The 23,626-nt window shown below is 40.2% G+C and overlaps 1 protein-coding gene across 3 annotated transcripts; it reads right to left on the reverse strand.

Moving 5' to 3' along the window:
- Window positions 1-4,120: 4,120 nt before the first annotated feature.
- Window positions 4,121-23,431, reverse strand: Slc35a5 (solute carrier family 35 member A5). Of its 3 annotated transcripts, none has more exons than XM_050148753.1 (7): window positions 23,285-23,431; window positions 22,350-22,535; window positions 19,243-19,341; window positions 18,091-18,224; window positions 14,371-14,438; window positions 8,413-9,193; window positions 4,121-7,187 (listed from the first exon to the last, which is right to left on the reverse strand). In XM_050148753.1, the coding sequence occupies exons 2-7, from the start codon at window positions 22,513-22,515 to the stop codon at window positions 7,122-7,124; spliced, it is 1,314 nt and encodes a 437-aa protein (XP_050004710.1). In that variant the 5' UTR covers window positions 22,516-22,535; window positions 23,285-23,431; the 3' UTR covers window positions 4,121-7,121. The 3 variants fall into 3 exon arrangements, with proteins under 3 accessions (XP_050004710.1, XP_050004709.1, XP_050004711.1); XM_050148752.1 differs by lacking the exon at window positions 23,285-23,431 and adding an exon at window positions 23,048-23,235; XM_050148754.1 differs by lacking the exons at window positions 18,091-18,224; window positions 23,285-23,431 and having other exon boundaries at window positions 22,350-22,395.
- Window positions 23,432-23,626: the final 195 nt, after the last annotated feature.

Here is a 23,626-nt window from a genome sequence, read left to right on the forward strand (position 1 = left end):
TTGAGCTGTGTTTAGGGCCTTTGTAAAGGTGTTGGGGCAGAAACTAGACAAAGGCAGAGCACACTGTTGCTGAGCTGATGGGAGCTCGTATGCTCTGTTGACCTGAGACATGACCGTGCACTGTTTGCCCAATCAGGGCAATGTCATGAGTTTCAGGCACCTCTATTCATTCTGTTTCAACATTTGCTTGGTTTGCCAGCCATCTGCCTTGGCTGGCTCTGCCAGCTGCCAGTTGAACCATTCTCACTGTGCTCCCAAGTTTTGTGATCAACTTGTGGTTTATCATGAACCCTTCAGTGCCTATCGGAGCTTGTCACTACCACAGCTACAAAATGTGCTGTAGTTTGTTTGTTTGTTGCAGAAACATGCCTGAATTTGAGAAGACCAAGTCAGGAATGACTGGAAGACTTGGTCTATACAAGTAATGATTTGACGTTACCATTCTTAATTAAAGTACTTTGAGCATTAGACTCCACTTAGTGATTCAAATAGTTTGTGCTATTTTCTATACACTCTGCCAGAGTCCAAGCACAAAACTGGAGAAGACCTTTTTATACATAAACTCAGACAAATAGAGAACATGTACAAAGATCGCTAATTGGAACAGTAGGTACAGCGAGGGACAGAAAGGGAAGAAGCAGCGAGTGAGAAACGCCCTTGAGTCCTTGATGGCTGTGTTCTCCTTTCTTGCTGAACTCTGTCCTTTGACTTTAAATGAAAGTCTTATATGAGTATGTTCTATGAAGTCTGGGGAGCAGTTTCAAATGCATGAACTTGGAGGACTTGAAATTTTGCTCCTTGGCTGTACACTTGCCCAGGATGTCTGAGGCTGTGGGTTTCTTTAATGCCCAGCAATATAAACAAATAAAAATAGTATATGTACTTGGGAAATCTTTGCCGAATAAAATCATTTTGCACATAAAACATACAAAGTATTATGCCTAAATTCTAAAAGTACTTTGTATACTATCTTGAAAGTGCACACATAATAACTAAGAGCATAAGTCTAAAAGGAATGGTAGTCTAGTGGTTATCGTCACAGCTGTGAATAGAACTGTTTAGAGGCACTGCATTTCACCTGACCCATGTTTTCCTGAAGCAGAGGGCTTACTCCAAACCAGGTAAGCAAAGTAAAACCCAAGTGACATGCCACCTCCCTTGGTATTGCCAGCTCACATGCTTTTGCTGCCTCACTTGGTATTGCTCCTATCTTTGTGGAGCTGGCCCTTCAAGCTGAATGCAGTGATAAGGCGAGCAGGCCTGCTTTTTGTCCTGCCCAGCTCCAGCACCGCTAGCTTAGCCCCAGAATAATTACATGGAAACTGTATTTATTTAAACACTGCCTGGCCCGTTAGGTTCTAGCCTCTTATTGGCTAACTCTCACATCTTGATTAACCCATTTCTATTAATGTGTGTAGCACCACGAGGTGGTGACTTACTGAGAAGATTCTAACCTGAGTCCATCTCGGAGAGGAGAGCTATGGCGTCTGCCTCATTGCCTTCTTACTCCCAGCATTCTGTTCTGTCTTTCCTGCCTACCTATGTTCTGACCTATCAGGCCAAGCAGTTTTCTTTATTAATTAACCAATGAAAGCAACAGATAGATAGAAAACACTCCTACATCAGCCGAAGTTTCTGCCAACACAGGGGGAAAAGATACAGCCATAGGCCCCTCAATATAAAGTTCTACAGGCTCCGCAGAACTTTTCTAGAGTTTCTCTTCCTCTTTGAGGCAGCTCCAAGACCATTAGACAGTATTCAAGCAAAGAGGGACAGAGTGAGGAATATTCTTCCTACAGGAATTTATGGCAAATAACAGGCTGAGTTGGAAACATGAAGCTCTGTTTACAGATGAGTACACAAAACACATAAGGGAACTGTTAAGAAAGACATCTGAGAAGCAAGGCAAAATAGCCTACCTTCAGGGAAAAGTCATGCTTCTATTCAAACACAGCCATACGTTTGTATGTTTGCATGGTAGCAGAAAGTATTTGCCTTTCTTATTGATTATTTTCATTTTTAAATTGTCATAAACAATATTTGGTTTCATTATATATTTTTTTAACAAAATTGTTAATTTTTTTCCCTACCCTTTCCCAACCATACTGGCATCCCTCGTCCCCTTCCTCCCACCAACCCACCCACTCCATCACTTCTTTCTGTTCCTTTTTGTTATTTTGTATATTCTATATTGCCTCAACATCTCATTTCCCCTTCCTTTCTACTTTCATACCCTATATTCATAATCACTCCCTCATATAAACAGCTTAACATAATACTTTCTAGTTTGCTTCATTTTCCTGCAAATCTCATTTTTCTTTACAGTTGAATAAAATCCCATTGTGTGTCATTCACATTGCCATTGTGAACAATGCAGCAGTAAGCATGGGTGTTTAGGGATTTCTGTAATAGAGTAAGAGTCCTTCAGTGTGGCACAGATGGACCCTATGATAGTTTATTTTACAAGATTGAAAGCTTTTGTGTTTGCTTTCATAGTGGTTATAATTAGCTATGTAGGAGGATCAGAGGTCTTTGTACTCACAGAAAAGCATGACGAAAACCTGGAATGTTAAGCACACAGGGTTGTTCTTTGAAGGAAGGCATGTAATCCAGTAGTTCTCAACCTGTGGGTCGTGACCCACTTGGGGACCGTCACAAATCAGATATTTACATTGATTCATGACAGTAGCAAAATTACAATTATGAAGTTGCAATGGAATAATTTTTTTTTTGGTTGGGGGGGTCACCACAGCATGAGGAGCAGTATAAAAGGGTCTCAGCATTTGGGAAGTTTGAGAACCACTAATATAACCTGTTATCCACCCAGAAAGCTAGGAACTGACATATTTAATAGCCTGATGTCCTTTGTGCTGTCTGACTCTTCAGACATGGGATCCTCCCCTAGACCTTTATCAGCCCACTGAGCTCTCAACATTCAGTAGCTTTTCTAGGCCAAAATTCTGAAGTTCTTCCACAATCCTCCCTAAAACAACATGGTCAAGTCTGTCACAATACTCCATTACCCTGGTACCAATTTCTGTCTCAGTTAAGGTTTCTATTGCTGTGATAAAACATCATGACCAAAAGCAAGTTGGGAAAGAAAGAGTTTATTTGGCTTATGCTTCCTTCCACATTACTGTTTATCATTGAAGAAAGTCAGGACAGGAACTCAAACAGGGCAGGAACTTGGAGGCAGGAACTGATGCAGAGGTTCTGTGTGTGTGTGCTCGTGCACGTGCACCCGCCCATCTTATTGGCTTGATCTTCATGATTTGTTTAGCCTGCCTTTTTTTTTTCCTATAGAACCAAGGACCACCAGTCCAGGGACAGCACCACCCACATAGGCTATTCCTCCCCGCCAATCCCTAACTCAGAGAATGGTCTACAGGTTCGCTTACAGATGGATGTTATGGAGGCATTGTCTCAATTGAAGATTCCTCCCCTTAGACTGTAGCTTGTGTCATCAAGTAAACCAGCTAGCACAGTTCATATTTTAATCTAAAATTTATTGAGCTTATGGCACTGTATTTCATTCTGTAAATGTGTTTTGGTTTAATATAAAGCATATAATTGAGGCTGGGCACAGTGGTTCAAAGCTATAATTTCAGCACTGGGCTGGCTGAGGCAGTAGATTGCTGTCTTTGCTGTGAAGAGATACCATTGACCAAGGCAACTCTTATAAAGGAAAAACATTTAATGGGGTGACTCATTCACAGTTCAGAGGGTTATCTTACTGAAGTAAGGCAGTGTGCAGGCAGACATGGTGGTACAGCTGAGTCTTTATATCTAGATCCAAAGGCAACAGGAAATGGTCTGAGACACCCGGCATAGCTTGAGCATATATGAGACCTCAAAGCCTGCCTCCACAGTGATTCACTTCCTCCAAGGTCACAGTTACTTCAATAAAGTCATACCTCCTAACAGTGCCACTCTCTTTGGGGGTCATTTTCTTTCAAACCACAACTGCTCTAAGTCCAGTATAGACTAAAATGAAAATTCAAGGCTAGCCTAGGCTACTGGAGACTATTTAGAAAAAATAAGTTAGTATTTCACATTGTTTGGATGCACTCTTTAATAGAGTAAAAATTCATGCTGAGATTTCTATCAAATGATTTCTTCATTAAAAGTGGAAATTTTTTTATTTAAGAAAAGTTTTACTAATGTGTTAATATTTCAGCAAAGTTATTGCAACAAGTTTAAAAGGCAGACAGACTAGTATAGGCTTTAAGGGAACAAATAAGGTTTATACAATTAAATTATTACACAGATCTATTGGGATTACTGAATAACCACAAGGCCCAGAAAACAAATTAAATCTGAAAGATTAAATCCAGTATTAGCACCTACAGTATCTCTAAAAATTAAACTTTTAACTGCTTAATTCATTCCTTAGCTTTCTTAACTTTCTCCCAAATACAGTGATTTAATCCCAGTACTTGGGAGGCAGAGGCAGGTGGATCTCTGTGAGTTCAAGACCAGCCTGGTCTACAAGAGCTAGTTACAGGACAGGCTCCAAAACCACAGAGAAACCCTGTCTCGAAAAACCAAAAAAATAAAAAAGTATGCATTAGCATACCTAGTGATGCATAAAAGTGGAAATTTAATTTACTCACTTTCAAGAATTCTGATCTAAGCTTTAGCAAGGGAAAAATCACCATCTTACCCACTATGTTTAACCGTCTTTGCTTGGAATGTTAAGAGTTCATAAATAAAGGTAAAGGGAAAATGTACCAAGGAGGTCCTGGGTGCATCTAGCCAGTTGGCTTACACAGAAAGGATTACAGCAATACTAGCAGTTACAAAGCTACCATATCTAGTTCTTATCACAAACAACTGGGCCTCCACACAGGGATTCAGAGGCAGAACCAAACAAGCCTCAGCTGTAAGGATGGGCAATTATGCCCTGACAGGGCCACTCTGTAAATAGATCTTGAAAACTTATGGGACAAGAATCAGCTAGGCAAGGATTTGGGATCTAGGTCTAACCCACCTTTCCTTGTACAGCCAGCATCTGCATTCTTGCTTTCTTCATCACTGTTGAGAACTACCATTTGTTGGGAGCTTTATCCCATGTGCATGAAAGGGTCACTCTATAACCTAACCACCATTTAGTTCCTGGAATTGGAACCATGTCTATTTCTTTTTGTGTGACAATTGTTCTTTCCAGGTCATACAATCCCCTGACTCTATCAGTACCTGGGAAATGGTTTCTGGACCTCTTACCTTCTTCTGTCCTTCTGAAAACAGTGATGCCCTCAAGGACTGCAGTGTGTCTACCTGACATTTTTTTAGCTCCAGCTCAGCCTGATGGGGAACAATGACCGTCTCCCAAAAAGTTAGCATGTAAAAAGTAACTGTGAATATGAAAAATTAAACTGCCACACACCTCAGACATTGACACCTGTATCACTATGTCCTGCAGGTGACACCTGCAGAGTTTCATCCACTCACTGAGATGATTTGCATGCTCTTGCTCCTTAAGAGAGGTCCTGCTCTATTTTACTTTCATTATCTATAAAATCTGTCACCTTGGTGGATACAATTTTCCCATTTTATGAGAATACCTACGATAAGGCAGAGAATTTAACCATTCTTTAGACAAGGTTTAGTTTAAGACAAAGTTTTAAGTTACTTGAGTATTCGCCTTGCTCCATTTTTTTTTTATATATATATAAAAGCACTTCACATCTCACCACACAGAACAGACACAAGATACAAGTTTGGTAATTATTTGAATTAAAAAGTTTTAGCAAAAAAAAAAGTTTTAGCAATTATTGCCAGTTATATTATTTTGGGTACACAGGTGGATTTTAGTAATAGTAACTTCTTATATATAAATACATGGAAACTTGACAGAAAGTGCAAACTGCATGGTAATTCACATCTACAGCAGGACTTTGTAAACACACAGGCTTGAAGCCTGTTTCCGTCACAACCTAGCTGTAGGGCCTGGGACAAATCACTCTAACTTCTAAATTAGTCAGTGAGGAGTCGACTGGCTGCATGCAAACATCTCTTGAAAACTACCATGCACTTCTAAGTATGAACTAAGGCTAGGGCTGACTTAATGATTACTGGTCCTCTGCTAGAGAAACACTACTCTGTCATTAAAAGTCATTATTGTTTTTAAAAAAAGGATTCTTATAAAGGAGTCCTGAAGCCAGGGTCTTGACTTTTAGGACAGGGTATTATACAAAGATAGCTAACCGTTACAAGGTCCAATTAGTAACCCAAAAGTAAAACAACTTAATTCTCAACAGACTAACTCAACATCAAAAAGTAAATGATGCCAAGATTTTGTAAATGTACAAACTGAGGAAAATGGAATAAAAACAAAACAAAACAAAAAATCACAATGGCTTAGGTGATTTAAAAGACAAGTGGTAATATGATAACTTGTTGAACAACATTCACACAAATAAAGCCTAAAAAAAGATAAGAATAAAATTTCTCATAAGTTCTAAAAAAACCCTAAACTTTGATATTTTATTTCAGAATAGCTTAAAAAATGTCACAAAGGATGTTATCTAAATTCTATGGCAGAGCCAGATACTTAGGTCTATCCGCCCAAATTTTTAGAGTCTTATCGCTTTAATATAAACAAAATGACTATTGCTAAGACCTTGAAATCTGAGGGACAACATAGACAATATGTATAACAATAAGAGGGGAGGGAAGGTGGGATGAGGGAGAGTAGAAGAGAGGTAGGAAGAGGAGGAAGGGAGAGAGAGGTAGAGAGAGGGAAAGAGAAATAGAGGAGACCGCAGCAAACAATAAGCTACATGACTAGTACCCTAGTATCTGGCACAGGGTCTCCACTAGCATCTGTCAGGTCTAGTTACCATGATTTCTGGAACCTGGAGGATGAGGAACACAATCTGCAGATGTGTCCTGCTCATCAAGCACTGGGTATTCACAGTCCTGTGTTCATGCCTCAGAAACCTGCCACCCGGTGGCTGCTCTAAGTCTTGGACGGAGTGGTTTATGCAGTGGTTAGATACATGTAAAGAGTATTATGCTTTCAAACATCATCACTTTATCAGAAAAGACAATTGCCACAAATGTTGAAAATGCTCAAACATAGTTTGTAGGAGCCGTCAACCACGAATAGACAGGGACAATTAGAAAGTGTCGTCATCTGAGTCATCACTCTTGGTTTTGGTAAGTCTTTCCAGCTCCTCTCCATCCTAAAATGGAACGTAAAAAATAATTAGTTGAATTAGAAATGTTTCACTTTCAACAATTACTAAAGGAATGTCTTAATAAATACATAAATCAAAGATAACTGTGAATGTAACCTGGTCAAATAATTGACACGAAATGCTACAGTTAAAAGCACATAAGATAATCAGAAAGTAAAGGGGGAAGACTGGAAAGACAGCTCAGTGGTTAAGAACGCTTATTGCTCTTGCAGAACGTATTGTCCATGTTCCCAGCGTCCACACGGACAACTATCTGTAGCTAACAATCGTCTGCAACTCCAGCTCCTGAGGGATCTGACATCTTCTTCTTAAGTCTGAGGTACACAAATGGTGTACACACATACAAGCAAAACACTCATACATGTATAATTATATAAATCTAAACAGTTTTAAAAATGACGTGCATTCAATTCAGGGCAAGGGCACCACCTGCTGGCCTGGCAGGAAAGTGACCAAAGGATGGTGAATGAAACAAAGCATTCTTGGTACCTAATAGGATTTTATTTTCCTTAATAATGAAGGCAAGCAAGTCAGTACCAGTCTACTAGACGGAACAGAGGACTTCCTGAGTGTGCATGTGTTTAAGACACATGATCTATCATTTTCTCTTAATCTTAAAATTTGTTGTAGCAATAACCCAGAGATACAACACCTGGAGGTTTTCTATGAACCTAGTAAGTAACAGATTTTCATGAGTTGCTAATAAAAATTAAAAATTCATAATAGTACATGATTTATTTGAATATATTCTTGTAGGACAAAGTCCTTGTTAAAAACCATTTTCATAATTACAGGGATGATTAAGGTACCAGCTTTTCTAGTTCACATGATTTATCAATGTAAAAGATTAACTTATTTCCCCAGCCACTGTGCAGTGGGACAAGCAAGGAACCAGAAGTCAGACCACACAGCACCATTACCATCCTTTTACCTACTGTCTGTAAGCTGGTTAACTCATTCTCTAACCATAAATGCAGGGGAGACAGGATGAGACAAGGAATGAGTTCCTCTATGATACAATTATATAGTTAACACACAAAGTCCTTGAGGCACTATGGTTTCACAGCCCTTGCCAGCTCCAGAAGTCCAGTGCATGACTTCTATAAGTCATACATATCTAACACACTTTTATGATAAAATGATATCAGTTTTCTTTCTTGAATAAATGTTTTAAATTTAATAATAAGCAGGTGTAATTTCACCAACTTACCCCACTGGAACGCTCCCAAAGATTGCCACCTAGATCTCGGATCCTTTCTTGCCTAGGCACACATTCTAGATTTTGAGGCTTACTAGCAATATAAATAAATATGGCGAGAAGGACGGTTGGGGCTTCTAGGAAAAAATCCAGGGAGGGCCTGAAATCAAAGACCAGGACAGACACAGTTGTGATGATGACAGTTGTCACCTGGGCCATCAAGACATGGAACATGTTATCTAAGAATTTCAAGATAAAAGCCACTGAAAGGCCCTGGAAAGCAGTTACAAAAATAAGGGCTACTGAAAATGTATTGTGGCCATAAAAAACCCCACAGTTCTGAATCTGATCACGGTTACTGCTTTGAAGAATCAGGGTCAGCCCATTAAAAACAATGCCAAAGAAATAAAGCTTGCTATTCTGTATGAAGATGCTCTCGGTGAGCTGTGTCCCCTCCTTCAGGATCTTCTCATTATAGATATTTGCCATTGAAGAAATAAAACACTGAACTATAATCAGAATGTGGCCCAAGCCCAAACGGATGTGACTAAAAACTCTGGCTGTGGTGTTCCACTTGACTTCACTGAAAGTCCACTCGTTGGCTGTACAATTGTCCCTTTGGGAGCATTCTCTTCTGAAATGAAGGCAGGAATTGGATGGTGTGAAGAAGGCATCGTGATGAAATCCATGTCCCGCCAAGTCATTCTGTGAAGTTTTGGTACTGGCAGTTAGGGCGACGATAGACAAAAACAGAATCAGGAGGGAAGCCCACTGTATCCAGTTCAGATGCCTCCTATCCAAAGGGAAAGGAAACAAGATTTTACCACATTTTGTTCACCCTGTCTTTCCCACCTCTTAACTGTTCTATTGAAAATTTAGAAACTTGAATACTTGATTTAATAAACTACAACCGATTGCTAGCATTTTGTACAATTCAAGCACAGTGTAAACTTGTTTGGCCCCCGTCTCAAACCTGACCTCTCTATTCACTTTCAAAATGCCTCTTAACTTCTCTTCCTACAGATTTACAGATTAGCTTTGGACACGCAGGTGCAGCCCAGCTTCCTGTCTTCCATGGCTCTATCACAGTGATTTTTATTGTGATAAAACTCTAAATTCTGACAGAGGATATTACCTCAGTTTCAAAGAATCAGAAAAAGCAGTATGGATAAGCTTTAGTAATCGATATAGATAAAATTTCCCAAGGGATACTAGACCATTCTCTAAGGACTTCATGACACATGAGATTTTTGAGGACATTGGCTTTTGGGTGAATGGCCTAATAAGTCACCACAGAGCCAAGTACTGGATAATAAGGAAAAGCAAAACTTACACTTGGGTAGTATTTCACGTATGAAGCCTAATTAAGCTTTCCTTGCTTGCTTTACCTGATAGTAAAGTTGTGAAGCTATGTACTGTTAGTCTACTTGTCAATATACTTAGTTTAAAGACCAGTGGCTGATGTTCAGAGTGTCGCTGGATGGCTGAGGGCTGCTTCTCCCATGAAAATTATTTGTTGTAGATGTGTTTTTACAAAGTGACCTCATTGGTGTCTTATGTATTTTAACACTTACATAAATGATAAATTATGAAAAAATCATTTGTTTTGTTTAAAATCTTTCTTTTACTTCATTTACTTGTGTGTGTGTATGTGTGTGCACATGCATGTGTGTGTATGCCCATAAGCACATGTGAAGGTCAGAGTACAACTTGCAGAAATGGTTCTCTCCTTCCACCATGTGGATCCTGAGGACTGAACTCAGTCCATCAATCTTTATGGCAATTACTTTAATCCACTTAGCCATCTTGTCAACCCAAAGTTAAATTGTCCACTGTGTGAGGAGCATGACAGAATCTCCTGCTCTGTTTGTGTATCCTCTATGTCAGCGGTCCTCAATTTTCCTAATGCTGCAACTCTTTAATGCAGTTCCTCATGTTGTAGTGAACCCCAACCCAAAAACATCTGTTGCTATTTCATAACTGTAATTTTGCTACTGTTATGGTCTGTAATATAAACCCCTGGGAAAGGGTCATTTGACTTCAAGGGGGTTGCGACTCATAGTTGACAACTACTGCTCTATGTCAATCACCTCATACCCCTTGTGTCTATGCTGTGTGTAACCTTCCTGTCAGTCACTCAACACTTGTCCGCTCTGATGGACTGATGAGATATCGCAATGCTTGCTCCAAAGTGCAAAGGGAGTGTGTGATACTGACAGTTTAACTTTCAAAAATGCTATAAAGTGTTTCCTCTAAGTAAAAAATTTTCAACTTAACAGGGAAAGGAAGAAAATACGCTAAGGTTGCTGTGATCACTTGAGAAAATAAAAATCTGTCCATGAAGTTCAAGAAAAATGAAACCTTTCCTAATTTTGCTGTTACGTTTCAAACTATAAAAGTTACAGTGATATGCATGGTTAAGTTTTTAGTTCAAAAATGAAAAGAATTGAGTGTGTGTGCATGTATAGAGAAAAAAAAACAGCAATATGCAGTGTTCACCACTATTCAAGCATCCAATTAGGGTACTGACATATTCCTCATCTATAAGGGGAACTACTGTATTTCTAGTGATCCTAATTCTATATCCACAGAGTCATAACTATGAAATATTGAGTCATAAATATGGAAAATATCTGAAAAAGATAGATCACATGCAGACTTTATTATTCCTAAGCAATATAAAATAGAAAAAAATTTTAGACTGCACGATAAGTAATTAAAACTATTTCTACAACATTTACATTATGTTAGGTAGCGTATGCAATCTAAAATACTTGGGAAAATGTGGCAGGTTACATGGGGACACTACAGCATTTCAAGGAACTTGAACATAATTTCTGTCATTCTGGAACCAATCCTGTGGATTCTTAGGGGTAACTATGCATAATTTACCATTATTAGCTTACCTATTAAGTGAGAAATTTGGTTAAATTGTGTCGGGTAAGAGCAGCTCTATCATGTATCTTATGCATTTGGTGATGCTTTCTCAAGAAAATTACACAAAACACATTTCTGAGTAGCACTGAGTGAGTTTCAAGGGATGCAGAATTATGACGCAAAATCATAAAGATTTGTTAAATATTTTTGGAGAAAATGATTCTATTACTGAGTAATACTTATTTTTCTGCTGGTTCTAACAGTATTGCCTTTATAACTTCTAGGACTCCAACACTTAGGGTTTTTTTGGCAAGGGATCAGGGGTTCTCCATGTAGCTCTGGCTGTCCTAGAGCTTGTTCTGTAGACCAGGTTGGTCTCAAACACAGAGGTCTGCCTGCCTTTGCCTACCAAACGCTGAGATTAAAGGCGTGTGCTAATACACCCTGCTGACATTGGAATTTTTTTAATGTTCTTTTCTTACAACTCTTCTTTGACAAAAGTGGAGGAATCTTACAGTTAGCAGATAAAATATTACTGGTCGGTTTTATTCTTTTCCCTAAAATCTTAATCTCCAAGTAGTGTTATTTCCCAGAGTCAAGCAAACACAATTACACAATTATGCAAAGGTAAGAACAAACCAGTGAGGGGGGCTTTGAGGCATGTCATCAGTTTCCACCGTGAACTAGTGGTTAAACTTCAACAGAATAAATCTGGGTAGTGGGATGGCTCAGTTGGTAAAGGGACTTGTTAAAAAAGCCTGACAACCTCAGTTGATTATGGAATCTCATAGCAGAAGGAGACAATTCCCAAGTTGTCCTCTGATCTCCACAAGTGCTATAGCACACCACACACACACACACACACACACACACACACACACACACACACACGAAATTATTAGGTTTACATAGGGTTCTGCAGAAAAGATACAAAGTTTCCTGGTGAGTACCAGCTGACTTCTTCATGTTCTATGAGTAAAAGTACATGGTGTATTCAGCAATAGTCTTGCTGCAAGTTCTGGAGGGTAATCAAGAACACCGGCAAAGTCCTCATTTACTTTCTATGCTATGATAAACACTGTAACCAAAAGCAACTTAGGGAGGAAAAGTTTTATTTGGGCTTACAAAATCATAGTTCCTTACTGAGGGAAGCCTAGGCAGGAACTCAAGCAAGGCAGGAAACTAGAGACAGGAACTAGAGACCATGGAGACTGCTTATGGGATTGTTCTCCAAGGCTGGCTTAGCCTGCTTTTTTCTACTACCCAGGACCACCTGCTAAGAAGTAGCATTGCTGGCAGTGAGCTGGGCCTCCCACCACTCCTAAATTAATCATTAAGTAAGAAAATGAACCCAAATAATTGCCTATGATGGAGGCATTTTCCCAAATGGAGGTTTCTCTTCCAAGATAACTCCAGCTGTGTCAAGCTGACAAAAAAAATCAATGAGGGGGAGGTATCACTGGCCAACAACTCAAGCTATTCCTGGCTTGCCTTTTTGATAGCACTGAGTGTCTAGTGGGGGTACTGCCACAATGTAAAGTAACCCTATCTAAACTCACATATATTTGTCTATAGGTCTATATTTTAGGAAGCCTCTATAGTAATTTCCATAAGACTTTCTTGAAAGGTCTTTGGTGTTCCTTATCCCACTCCTCTAACAGGTTCTCCAATTCTCCACACCACTTAACCCTTCGTGTTCTATTATTCATCTTTAAATCTGTGTTCTTTCTTTTCTTCCTTGAGGCCCCTTCATCCTCTTCCAAGGCTCTGTGCTTGTTCCTGACTGCTATGCAAGCTTTATACTGGTTAGCTTTCATAGTGCTCGGAGGTGTCCTGCATGTTATCAGAGAAAGTCATCATCACCCTTACTCAACTGCGAACACTGGGAAATACAGTAGCCATCAGTCTGGCAACACATACTCATTGATAAAATGGTGGCACAATGTTACAATGTTACAGGGGTAACCAAACTTTTCAGACTGGATTTAGGGCCCATTCCACAAGTTGAAATACATACTTGGCACTGTTCCATGCCAAGAACCTGTGGCTAGACATGCCAGAGGCCCTAGTGGAGAACCTGCTACTACTGTTCTGTTAAATGGGCACATTACTAAGCTGACTCCAAAGGACATATTATTATACCATAGATTATTGTATCTCTTAACTCTCATTAGAGAAGTGAGTTTTTGAACTAGATGATGATTAACACAAAGACCCACAAGTGGTCAAAGTTCAGAGAATAAGAGATTGTCTGTTGAATTCTCACTCTAAATTTGACACTTGTATCACACCCCTACCTCCCAAGGCTTAGGGCTGACAGAAGAGGAGGTGGCAGAAAGAATGTAAGGGCCAGAGAGAGTAAATAATTTCAAAGAAGTAGTGTTTTCTGGGCACAGTAGGGCAATTGCACATATGATGAACTCATAGCCATTGTGGTAGCATACACAAACCTATGCAAGCTCAAACCAGAAGAAATTCCAGCATGGAATGGGCAGATGGGAACACAGTCCCATTCCTACATAAAGGACTGTTAGTAACTGGTAACTGCTAGGAGCAGGAGAATTAGTATATTCCTTAAGAGTGTAGCCCCTGGTAGACTGGGTGTGGCTAGTAATACTAGCACTTGGGAGGTTGAAGCAGGGGAATTATGCATTCAAGCCTATCCTGGGTTACAAAATAAGACATTGTCACAGAACAAGCAATTAAAAGAAACATTAAAAATTAAAATAACAACAAAAATAATCAAATATCTTACTTTTGAAAAGTTCAAGATATTTCATATACCGGTTGGCAGAGGATTTAAACAGCCACTAGAGCTGCATTCCACATTGGATAAACAAGGTATCTTTTTTTTTTATCTTTAGAATTCTTTTTTTTCCCTTTTGTAAATTTATTTATTAAAGATTTCTGCCTCCTCCCCACCACTGCCTCCCATTTCCCTCCCCCTCCCAACAAGGTATCTTATATATAAGGCTAATTAGAAATAAAATCTTGGCCTAGAGGGTCTAAGGGCTCAGAATTCTGGGTAAATTATCTAAAGGCGGACTGGCCCATTTTAAAGGATGATACATGTTTCCACAGTGAATTACTTACCTCAGCACTATCCTGAATAGAAGAGCTGTCGTTATGATGCTAAAATTCAAGAAGATAACAGCCATGGCCTAGAAAGAAAGAAGATAGAGTTACAGTCCAAGCAAAGGCCTGCCTGACCTCAGAACCTCCCAGCCTGCTAGTTCACCTGACACAAAAAGCCTTTTAGTCAAAAGCAGAGGGTTATTAGCGCAGCTGTTTCACTGGGGGACTAAATTCCATTTTTATTGCTTGTAAACTTTAGGCAGATATGATCAAGGTATTGTTAGGATTTGACAATATGTTTAAGTTTTGCTTTATATGCAGTTCACACCTGCATAAATGACCTCCATGCAGATATCAAGAAATACAGATTCTAAAGGTTTAGGCTTAGAAATAAGTTACCATACTTATGAAACACACATTTTGTTATCCTTAAAGCTGTCAAAACACTTTATAGACTTCTTAAAAAGTATTATTTTTGTGTGTGGCTCTGGATCCAAACAAGCGTTTATACACATGAGACAAGCACCTTACCAACCTTATCACAGCCCCCTTATATTCAATATTGGCTTTATGGGCAGAGAAGGGTACATGTTAGGCCTATTTATATGGTGTGGTAGTTTGAATTGATCCCCATAGTTTCATAGAGAGTGGCACTATTAGGAGGTATGGCTTTATTGGAGTGGGTATAGCCTTGCTGGAGGAAGTGTGTCACCATGGGTGCAGGCTTTGAGGTTTCCTATGCTCAGGACACTGCCCAGTATCTCTGTCAACTTCCAGTTGCCTGCAATATGTAAGACTCTCAGCTACTACTACAGCATTATGTCTGCCTACACGTGGTCATGCTCCCTATTATCATCATCATATTACCTATTACATAATACCATCATAATGGACTCAACCTCTGTGAGCTAGTCACCCCAATTAGACATTTCCTTGGTGTCTTTTCACAGCAATAGAAACCCTAACTAAGACAGAAGCTGGTACTAGAGACTGGTATTGTTGTGATAGGCCTGACCATGTGTTTGTCTGAAGGAATTTGGACTTTGGTACTTTGGGTTTATGAAAGCAGCAAAATGCTTTAAGCACTGCTTAATGGATCATACCAGTAGGAGCATGGAAGACAGTGGAGCTGAGTGTGATTTGGTGAACAGTCTGGGGCTGGATCAAAGGTTTCAGAGGAGGATTTTAGTATGTTCCCTAGAAATTGTTCTTGTGATATGTTGGCAAAGAAAGTGGCTGCTTTCTGCCCTTGACTGAAGAGTCTGCCTGAGGCTAAAGTGATAACTTTTGGAATAATTCCATTGTCAGAGGAAATCTCCAAACAGTTTAGTATAGACTCTGTTTTGTGGTTACTAGTGTTAACTCTATGGAAGATGTACAATAAAAAGGAGCAAACTGAGCAAGGAAAACTATTTGAGGAGAAAAGGGGCACCAGAAAATAGAATGGAGCTAAGTTGTATGTTCAATGAGATAAAGCAATTGAGAAATTAAATAAAGGGAGTGGTGACCCCAGGGCAAGATCCCATCCAACTAAGTTTCAACACGTGAAAAGGAACTAAAGAAAAGCTTAGAACTGGTTGTGGTGGGGCACAGGCAAAGGCTAGTGAATCTCTGAGTTTGAGGCCAGTCTGGTCTTCTGAGCAAATTTCCGGACAAGAAAGCTTAGGCAGTGAAGGGTAGGAAGTGGGTAAAGATCTAATTGACCGAGGGGCACATGTTCCAGCCCCAGGAAGCAGCGGACCTTGATAGCTTCTGGCACATGGCTCTGGGTTTAGAGTTAACTATGCCTAATGAAAACCACTGCAGCGAGGCATGTGTCAGGGGTGTCCTTGAATGGAGGCCTAGTTAGACAGACCATTGCATGAAGCCGTGAAGTTTGAAGCCTGGAGATCTCAAGATGTTAGAGATGCCAGATCTGTGGGGTTTTCTCAGTGTACCTCACTATATACAAATGCGTGTGAGCTTCAGGTTAAGAGCAGAGGAAGGCATGATGAGGAGAGAGGTCCTGAGAGATCACACTAAGAGCAGCATAAACTCACATAACTAACTCTGAACACACTTCCCATGGTGATACTAGAAATCAATCCAATCATAATTCTTTGTCCTACAACTTCTATTTACCTTCTATTTACAGTCCTTAAGTGGAACTAGGCAAGAAATACATAGAATTAATGATATAATCGTTTCACAATATTTGTGGTTGCAGCAGATCAGGAAGGCCCAACCAATAATAGGGAAGAAGAATAAGGAACTTGCAATTTTGCTTAATACTGGGCAAGTAGAAAAGGACATAAATGCACAGCTAGTCTGGGGGTTTCCAAAAAATATAAGTAATATTATCAAATGTAAATAATCATAATGTTGTGATAGGAATTATCTGAAAAAGTAGATAGGATTTAGGAGAAGGCATGTTATATGAACTGAATACTTATGATCATTACAAATCACAAAGCAAACAGGAACTCAGGTGTTCAATTGGCATAAGCACCTGCCTTTGAGCTGGTTTAACATTTTTCCTTCTATTTTTATAGGTAGAATAATTGAAACCGAGAACAGACAGGGCCTTCCCAGTTATGTAGACTACCGCAGGTGAGAAAGTGCCAAGCTCTTGATTCCTACTATGTTCTATTGCTTCCTCCTTTCATCCAGTTCTAAAGCAGATCTGGAAGGTTTCACATAAAGGATCAGTGCCAATAAAAATACTATTTATAATTAAGTGTTTAATTTTATTATTTTTTAAAAACTTAAAATACAACATGGGCAATAAAAACCCCCATCCTAAAAAAATATTGGGGGAGGGAAGCAGTAGAACTCAATTGGACTAAAGGTAAAGGTAGAAAACAGATTTTCTTTCTTTCTTTCTTTCTTTTTTTTTTTTTTTTTTTTTTTTTTGAGTGAGGGTCTCTCTACATAGCCCTGGCTGTCCTCACCATGAAGACCAGGTTGGCCTCAAAGTTTCAGAGATCTGCCTGCCTCTGCCTCCAGAGTACTAGGATTAAAGGTGTGAGTCTTCCCAAACAGAAGACAGACTTTAATTGTGATTACCAATGCATTTCTAAATTGATACAAAAGAAGCACCAGAGGTGAATTTCTAGTATTATCAGTTGAATTTATATAGCTCCACAGTCTTAATGAAACTGTAGATAAGAGTAACGTAAAAAGGGGCCAACACAATGGCTCAGTGGGTGAAGGTGCTTAGAGCCAAGTCCAATGTCCTGAGTTTGATCTTGGGACCATACAGTGGAAGGAGAGAACCAACATCCACAAGTTGTTCTCTGACCTCCACTTTTGAGGTATGGTATATATGTACAAATATACATGCACAAATACATACATAAATGTAATAAAAAATAAGAAAAAGTCATAGTAAATATGTGTGTAATACATACTGATAGTAAGTAGATAAACTGCATTAAAGCAGGCAGAACAAAGAGAGGCCCAACAACTGTACTATTTTTTTGAATTAATACTGGAAATCTGAGTGGAGGTCTTGAATGGTCATAAGATAGCTCAAACTAATAGTAACTTGATCATTTATACAAATCAGGGTGGTTTCTGAGTGCCTAGGAGCAACTCTCCCCAGTAGCCAGCATAGGAATCATTAGCAATGTGAAGATCTGGCACAGACCAGATGGTTCTAGAAAACTGTCAGGAAGGCCACTGGAAAATAAGATCAGTTTGGGGACTCATCTCTTTGTGTCTTCTCAATGGCACTTCCTCTGTTACAGTTTTACTTACAGGCTGAAGATAGGAGAGGACATAGAAGACAATCAAATTATCCAGGAAGTAGAGAAAGGCAGGAATGGACCACTTCATGAAATTTGAGAATTCCTTCCAGGAAATACATCTCAAATGTCTACTTTGATGATAGTCTGAAGAAAGAATATATGAATCATACAGAGCAATAAGCCAATCATCTTTATTGAGAAAGTTTATGTTTTCACTGAAATCTTGACTAAACTTGACTATTAGTACAATTTGATAATATGGGCTTTATTAAATTGCTAAATAATTATAAGCCTACAGAAGCAAAAAAATACTATGGCATTTATTAGTATTTCTTTCATTTCCCACCTGTGTGTCAAGGTGGGACACACAGCTGGACCAGGCAGACCCTTGGCAAAACAGAATCATACCTCCAACTAACTCAGAGCAGAAGTATCACTTATTAAGGTAACTCCAGACAGACGTGTGTTTACTTCTCTGCATGAACCACCAAGACAACAGGTGAGAGTAAGTAGAAAAGAACATGAAACCTTTAAGCTTTCACTCTCCCTCAACGCATGATCAGAGAAGGGAAGTAATATGTGAAAATTTATATGAGATCTTTAACTTTTACTAAACCTGATTTTAGTTAATATTCCAGCTACAGGCATCCAAAGACTTAGGAAGGCACGCTGCAATAGAGATAAGATGTAAAGAAAGAAAGAAAAGGGGCAGTTTAAATTCAAGCCCTTCAAGCAATGCATGAGTTTCATGAAATCACAAAACGTACTCTTCTAGATAGGCATCAGAGACTGAAAGGGTTTAGCATGAAGAACTTCCTGTGCAAGCACTTTAACGCTCTGTTTACCTCCTATGAGAAGAAAGGAAAAAGATAGCATCAAAGCCCAAGAAGCTTAGATGGAAAATTAGTAAAAACCCAGTGAGTAAAACAATTCCAGAGACAAGTGATGAGGTAGAACAATGGGCAGGACATTGGGAAACAAAATGGAAAATCAAGCTCCCCTCCTTCTAAATACAACTCTACATAACATTTTCTTTGATCCTCTTTCCCTATCCATAAAGCATACTTACGCTTGGACTAGATTAAACGATACAAATGTTGTGCCAGGTCCAATGAACTTTGGATAGTGTGATTTAACAAATACATAATATCTTAACAATTACCTTTCCTTATAACACAGAGTGACACAAGCAGACAGAGAATCAGCTTTATCAGCTCAGAGCACACATTCACAGTGGTAGGGAGATAGTCATACTTGTTCTCTGAAATACAACAGAAAGATTTAAAACTATTAAGAATATTCTGCATGTTTTTACATGTAATTAATAATTTTTAAATTTAAAATTCAAACGTAATATTCATCATATTAAATGTCTTCTGGTTGGTACAGCTTTTCTCAATCTTGGAGTAGCTACAGTTGGGAGGTTTAGATCAAGGGCAAATGAAGTTCCACGGGAAAGAGGCAGGGACTGACTTCTAAACAGATAATTACCATTCAGCACCTGACTCATCAAAAGTTATGAGTTTATCAGCTGAATTAGTACTCAGCCTATGAGTCATTAATCCTGACTTGCTTGCCTTACAAAAATCAGGGTACATCTTGCCTATGGCACTTCTTTAATTCAGAATTTTCCAACCTGGTTCACATCATAGTGTATACAGGAACACTGCTTGGTATCCCTGCCCCTGGCATAAATGGTAAATTGGGTAGAAAGAAAAAAAAAACCGTCTGGCAAAGGACTGGGCTACATTTAGGGCTGAGAGGAAGTAACAGTGGGTCACCCACATCCATTAATGAATTATAAAGTACAGCCTTGGTAATAGGGCAACTGAATTGAGAACAAGGCTTGACAAGGACGCCCTGGTCTTAGTTATTACCTAGTTTTCTAAATGCTTAACAACAACTTACCTTCTAAATAGTGACAAGAACAAACAGAAACCTTATTAACTACTACTTTCAGGGATGCACTGCCCCCCACTTTGAAAACATTTGGTAACTTCTCTTAGTCATATTACAACTCTGCAGACACTGGAGTGGGTGGGCGCCAACTTAACCTTCTCTTTCCAGGATACTTCCTCCATCTTTTCTGAAGATTCTCTTGAACACTCAACATTTGCCAAATTGACTACTTTTCTGTTTCTAGGCACAATCTACCAGCCTCTATAACAGCATTTGAAAACTGTATTATAATTCCTTATTGTGTTTATGTTACAGTCTTAGAAAGTAAATGTCTTATGACAAAAGACCAGATTTTGGTCACTTTCTTATACCTGACATTTAATAACTATCCTGAATTTAAGTATTTGCTTGTTCAAATATGCTCACTATTCAAAGCCCAGTTCAAATACCTCCTCCCTTTTCTCAGTACAAAGATAGGCTTAAATCACATTGTAACCCCCAAAAGATACTTTTCATGATCTTTATCATGGCATACAAACCAATCAACCAAAAGGAAGTGGGTAGGGACTGGGCCTTTGGTCACATCCCTGAGCAATTACTAGATCAGAGTAGCCTCTGAGCATGCCCATGAAGGACTATGCAGATTAGAGTAGCCTCTGAGCATGCCCATGAGGGACTATGTAGATCAGAGTAGCCTCTGAGCATGCCCATGAGGGACTATGTAGATCAGAGTAGCCTCTGAGCATGCCCATGAGGGGCTATGTAGATCAGAGTAGCCTCTGAGCATGCCCATGAGGGACTATGTAGATTAGATTAGTTGAGGTGGGAGGAGCAACCTGAGGCTGGGGTCTGTGACTAAATAATGTGAAATTGAGTGTGACCTTTTATTTTTTTTATTTTTACATTTTTAAGTGTTTTTCCTTTATATTATGTGAATGGGTGTTTTGGTTGCATGTTCATCTGTATACTATGGAGACCAGTGGAGGGCTTCATATGTCACACTAAATTGCTGGGGCTAATGTTCTAGAGTCTGGGAAAATAAGAAATTATTTGAAAGATTATAGCTAGGTGGCAGAAGGATAGAGTAGGAGAAGTGTCGCTCGCAGAGTATTGATATTTGGGGTGGGGGAGAACAATGTAACTCTCTGGGACTGCAGGCACAGTCAGTTTCAAGTTGCCATGTGGATGTTGGGAACTGAACTACATCCTCTGAAAAGAGCAGCCAGCATTCTTCACTGCTGAGCAACCCTTTAGCCCCAAGCATATCTTATCTCTTCTTGCTTGGTGCCTGTGGATGCCAGGAAACTTCTACAAGCTTCTCCTGCTATGATCACCAGGGCATGACGAACTGTACTTCCAAACAGTGTAGGGCCAGGGTCTGCCCCTGCACCTGGGGTTACTTGAGGACAGTTTCTGGTCAGCCAGCTAAACATTGTTTTTGTGCTCCCTCTGTCCTGCCTGGTGATTAGCTGTAGGGCACTGTTTACTCCATCTTGGGTGTGGCAATTTCCCACCTGCGCGGAGGGGGGGGGGGATTCCTTGTGCAACATTTAGGTATTTAAGGATTTCCCCAAAGTGAAATAAACGACATTCTGCTGATCTCCTTTCCAATGACCTGGGTCTCTTGTGGGTCTCTCTCTTTCAATCTCCAGGCCCTTGCCCAGCCCGCATACAGTACGGTGGCCAGTAACGTGGGAACTGTACCGAGAGGGTAACAAAGAGAATCAGGTGTTACAAAACCATAAGTCAAAAGAAACCTTTCTTCCTCAGCCTGCTTTAATCAGGTATTTTTGTCAGACCTCCGAGGAAGGAAACGGAAAAGTGATACTAAAGCTCGACCTAGGACCTGAAAGATAGATTATTAACTGAAGGTAAAACTTACATTCACATGTAGGCTCTCCAAGTAGACCACCAAAAGTCATGATGTCACAACTTTATAGTTGTCAATAGTTAGGGAGTAACCAGTGCAGTTTTGTAAAATTAAAGATTTGCAGAAACCCTTACATTAAAATATATTTCTTGAATGTACATGTACCAAACTTTAAATTCCTACTGTTCCATTGACAAAATAATTATATGGACTCACAGATGCCAAGAAACTAAACAAGTATATTTTATTTCCAAATAAGCTACAATTGTACATTTTGCTAGAGATCCAAAAAATAGTTGGGTGAACTAATAACCAGATGTTATGATACACTGTGTTTTATTTTACACTTGAATGATCCAAATCTCATTCAGGGTCAAAAAACAATTGCTAAGGTGAAAGTACAAACTTAAAACACACGTTATCATTCACAAAACAAAGTACTTTTAAGGTATCATGTATAATTTATTCATACCACAGACAATCCACATCTTAAAACTCACCTTCATTGGCAGAATATTTTACCAGTAAGATGCGACTTGAACTTAGAGTAACGAATATACCGCCTAGGAGGACTGTGTACAGCGCGGATGGGCCTAACCCAAGACGCCGGAAGCATTTTCTGTCCATTCCACTGTTTTTTAGTTGTCTTAACAATAACACCTTCATGAGCAACCCTGTTGGCAGACCTAAGGAGTAAGCACAAGGCAAAACTATAGACTGCGCAGAGCAGAAGTAGCCGGTGGATGTTCGGCCACGACTAAATCAGAACCAAGAAAGCTGAGGGGACAGAGGAAACTTAAAGGAAATGATTGATAATGACAAAATCTTAAAGGAGGGGGTATTCTCGGAGACAGACAGAGGATGTCCAGAAGGGAAATAAGTTAGGAAGGGAGTAACGGACAGTTTGGGACTGCAGGAAAGTTGTTTATTTGTGATAACTTTGCTCCAGAAGGAATGAATTTTGGAATCGCCTCTTTTTTTGGGGGGGGGGGATTACTCTCAGTTCTTCCTTCAGAGCAGAAAAAGAGCATAGTGGGAACGGTTCTTTTACTATAACGACCATAGTCAAATAGCAGAAGCATGGCTACTGACTTTCTGAACCAGACAGGAACGGAGAGCTAACCTCAGGTCAGCGAGCCTAACTGGTCAGTCTTTTATGACAGGTGGACACGAAACTCCGGGCAGGGTAAATACTTGCCCGAAGCACACAAGTAGGATGGACACATGGAGCCCTTGAGGACCGCCGGCAAAGGCCCTAGGGACCAGCTGGGCGCAAGCGTGCAGAAGGCCAGTGGGTCAGCGCCCCTCTACCGCGGCCAGGCTTCCCTCGCTGTCAGGGAAACCCTCCCACACATGCGCAATAGGAGCAGCGGGCGGCACCCTCGCCCCCCACACGTTCCAGCATCGCTCTGCCTTGCCCTCGGGGCGCGGTTACCTCAGGCGCTCAGGGAAGGTTCTAGCGGAACGGACAACATAGAGCTGAGATAGTGACTGCCTAGCTCCGTAGTAGCAGCAGGAGGCTTTCAGGGCCCATTGATGGGGAGAGGAGGAGCCGGGCACAAAGGCGACAGAAACCCTCCTCCCGCCGGCCTCCAGGGCTGGACCCAAAGCGCAGACCCGGGCGGCCGGGAAGAGCGGCGTCCGCGCCCATTGCGCAAGCGCACTCTTTCCGGCGCTTCCGGGGGGCGGGCCGGAGTGAGGAGCGAGCCGAGGGTCCCGCCCCCCGCGGCCCCAATGTTGTCACGTGTCGGGGGAGACTCGAGTCACGTGAGGCCCA

Source organism: Alexandromys fortis, unplaced genomic scaffold (genome assembly GCF_014885135.2).
Source record: "Alexandromys fortis isolate MF-2015 unplaced genomic scaffold, M_Fortis_MF-2015_v1.1 scaffold_4, whole genome shotgun sequence".
Taxonomy (NCBI): Eukaryota; Metazoa; Chordata; class Mammalia; order Rodentia; family Cricetidae; genus Alexandromys; species Alexandromys fortis.